The sequence below is a fragment of the Panthera uncia genome (genome assembly GCF_023721935.1).
Source record: "Panthera uncia isolate 11264 chromosome C1 unlocalized genomic scaffold, Puncia_PCG_1.0 HiC_scaffold_3, whole genome shotgun sequence".
Taxonomy (NCBI): domain Eukaryota; kingdom Metazoa; phylum Chordata; class Mammalia; order Carnivora; family Felidae; genus Panthera; species Panthera uncia.
In genome coordinates this window covers 517,149-519,141 of record NW_026057584.1, presented here as the reverse complement: position 1 = coordinate 519,141, position 1,993 = coordinate 517,149, and the positions used below count along the sequence as shown (strand labels likewise).

The 1,993-nt window shown below is 65.8% G+C and overlaps 1 protein-coding gene across 1 annotated transcript; it reads right to left on the bottom strand.

Annotated features, from left to right (window-relative positions):
* Positions 1-465: 465 nt before the first annotated feature.
* On the bottom strand, positions 466-1,975 carry LOC125910906 (uncharacterized). Its single transcript, XM_049614446.1, has 4 exons — positions 1,954-1,975; positions 1,430-1,859; positions 862-976; positions 466-752 (listed from the first exon to the last, which is right to left on the bottom strand). The coding sequence occupies exons 1-4, from the start codon at positions 1,973-1,975 to the stop codon at positions 564-566; spliced, it is 756 nt and encodes a 251-aa protein (XP_049470403.1). The 3' UTR covers positions 466-563.
* Between the last annotated feature and the right edge of the window lie 18 nt (positions 1,976-1,993).

Below are 1,993 nucleotides of genomic sequence, written 5' to 3'. Positions count from 1 at the left end.
CGCAGAGGGAAGGAGGCCTGTCCAAGAGTCTCCTCCTTCCAAGGCCCCAGTGGGTATCGTGGTTAGACGGCCCTGCTGAACGTGGGCACTTTGCCCACGTGACTTGGAGGCTCCGTGGGGGGCCCATCAGACTGCATCAGGCCCAGACTTGGGGGACACGGGGAGCGAGATGGTGTGAATGGAGCCCTGAGAGGTGGGGAGGCTGTGCCGACTCCTTCCCCGTCTTCCCGTTCCTTCCACGGCAGATCTCCGGGCTTCCGTCTGGGCGCAGGCTGCCGGCTAGGGACAGCCTTGCTGCCCAGTGGCCTGGCCGGCATCGGGGTCGCCTCCCACCCACTCCCCAGGTGCCCCCCCGGGGACCTGAACAGTCCCGGCAGGTTTATGATCCCTACGTGGACATCTTATGATGTCATAATCTCCCCAGAACTCGGTTTCCCCTTCCAAGTCCTGTTGTAACGCCTGACGTGAGTTCCCTCCTTGGTGAGTCACACATAGAACCTCCACCAGGCGAGTTAGCACACAAAGAAGACTTTATTTGCGGCAAAGAAGGAGATCACGGGAAATCACTTCCAAAGCCGTGACCCTCGAGCAAGGGTGGCTGGGTTCCTTTCATTTAGGGTTAGGATGGAATGTTCAGAAAGGGGAGCCTCGTCATCCCGTGTAGAGGCGGGCACGCGGTCACACACGGGCCTTAAGGAAACCTTCCGCGGACACGCACGCCGTGTGTTGTAGAAATGAGGCTTGGGCTCTTCCTTGGATGGGGGATGGAACGTTATAATGAGGTGAGGGTAACCGTCGGTGGCTCCGTGGGTCACCCCGCGGTCCGTCTGCGCAGGCGTGAGTCGGGGGTTGAGCTCACACTGGTCTGGGCGGTCTGGGCGGTCTGGGCCCCCAGAGCTGTTCGCCCAGACTGTCGTTACTGCTTGGGGAAGTTTGAGTTTCCTCCACGGGATGCTTTACCTGTCGGGTCTTGTGCCTGAATGAGGAGATGAGGGGGAAGGAAGAGCTTCGGGAAGGATGGGGGATGAAGGTCGGGGGGACAAGTGGGTGGCAGTAGAGCTCAGGTCTCAGGGTCCTGCAGGTGACACCATGTCAGAGGGAGGGGCAGGGGACGGAGCGTCAGAGGGTGGGGCCCAGGGGGCTCCTGAGCAGGACGGCCCCTCGGCCTTTCCACGGACGGCAGCTGGGGTGCTGAGGGCTCCCCTGGAGCCCCGGCCCGGGCAGCGGCCCCCCGGGAAGTGGGCCCTGGTGGAAGGGGCCAGCGTGGCAAGGTGGCTGGGGCTAGGAAGGGGGTGGGGTGCCGGCCCGCCGGGCCTGAGCTGGCTCCCCAGCACGGACGCGGGGCTGAGGTCCGGTGAGAGCCAGAGGGCCCGGCACCCCCGGGGCGGTGTGGGGGTCACGGCGCGTGGCCGGGGGTCTGAGCGCTCACTCGGCTTCACACGGCAGGTGTCTCTGGCGAGGCTTGCGGGCAGCGGATATCCGGGTCCAGCTCAGAGGTCCGCCGTGGCCCTTTGCTGGAGGGTGAGCCCCGACACTCCAGGGTGGAGAGAGCTGAGCAGCAGAGAGGAATGCAGTGTGGCCCTGTCTCGACGCCCGGCCCCTCCCCGGGGTGCCCTTCTGCACCTCCACCCGCTCTCCCAGCTGCACAGGCTTTAGTCGCACAGCTGGCGGGAGGGTCCTGGATCCTGGGTCCTGACGAGGCCCTGGGATCCCGCCAGCTCCCGGCCCCCGCCCACACAGCGGGCCGGTCTCTGTCTCTGCGCTGCTCAGAGGCTTGGAGAAGCAGGCGCTCCTGTTGCTGCCCCACAGCCAGCTCTTCAGCCTCCCTGTGGTGCCCGGTGAGTCCCCTCCCCGCTCACCTGCACCCCAGCCCCGAGGGCCAGAAACGGCGCTCCGTTCCCTCCCTGGCGGCCCTTCTCTGGGCAGAGGGCAGTGGGTTCCTGGAGTGAGGGCCGTCCAGCCAGAGGTTCTGCATGGACGCCCGCCCCCCCCC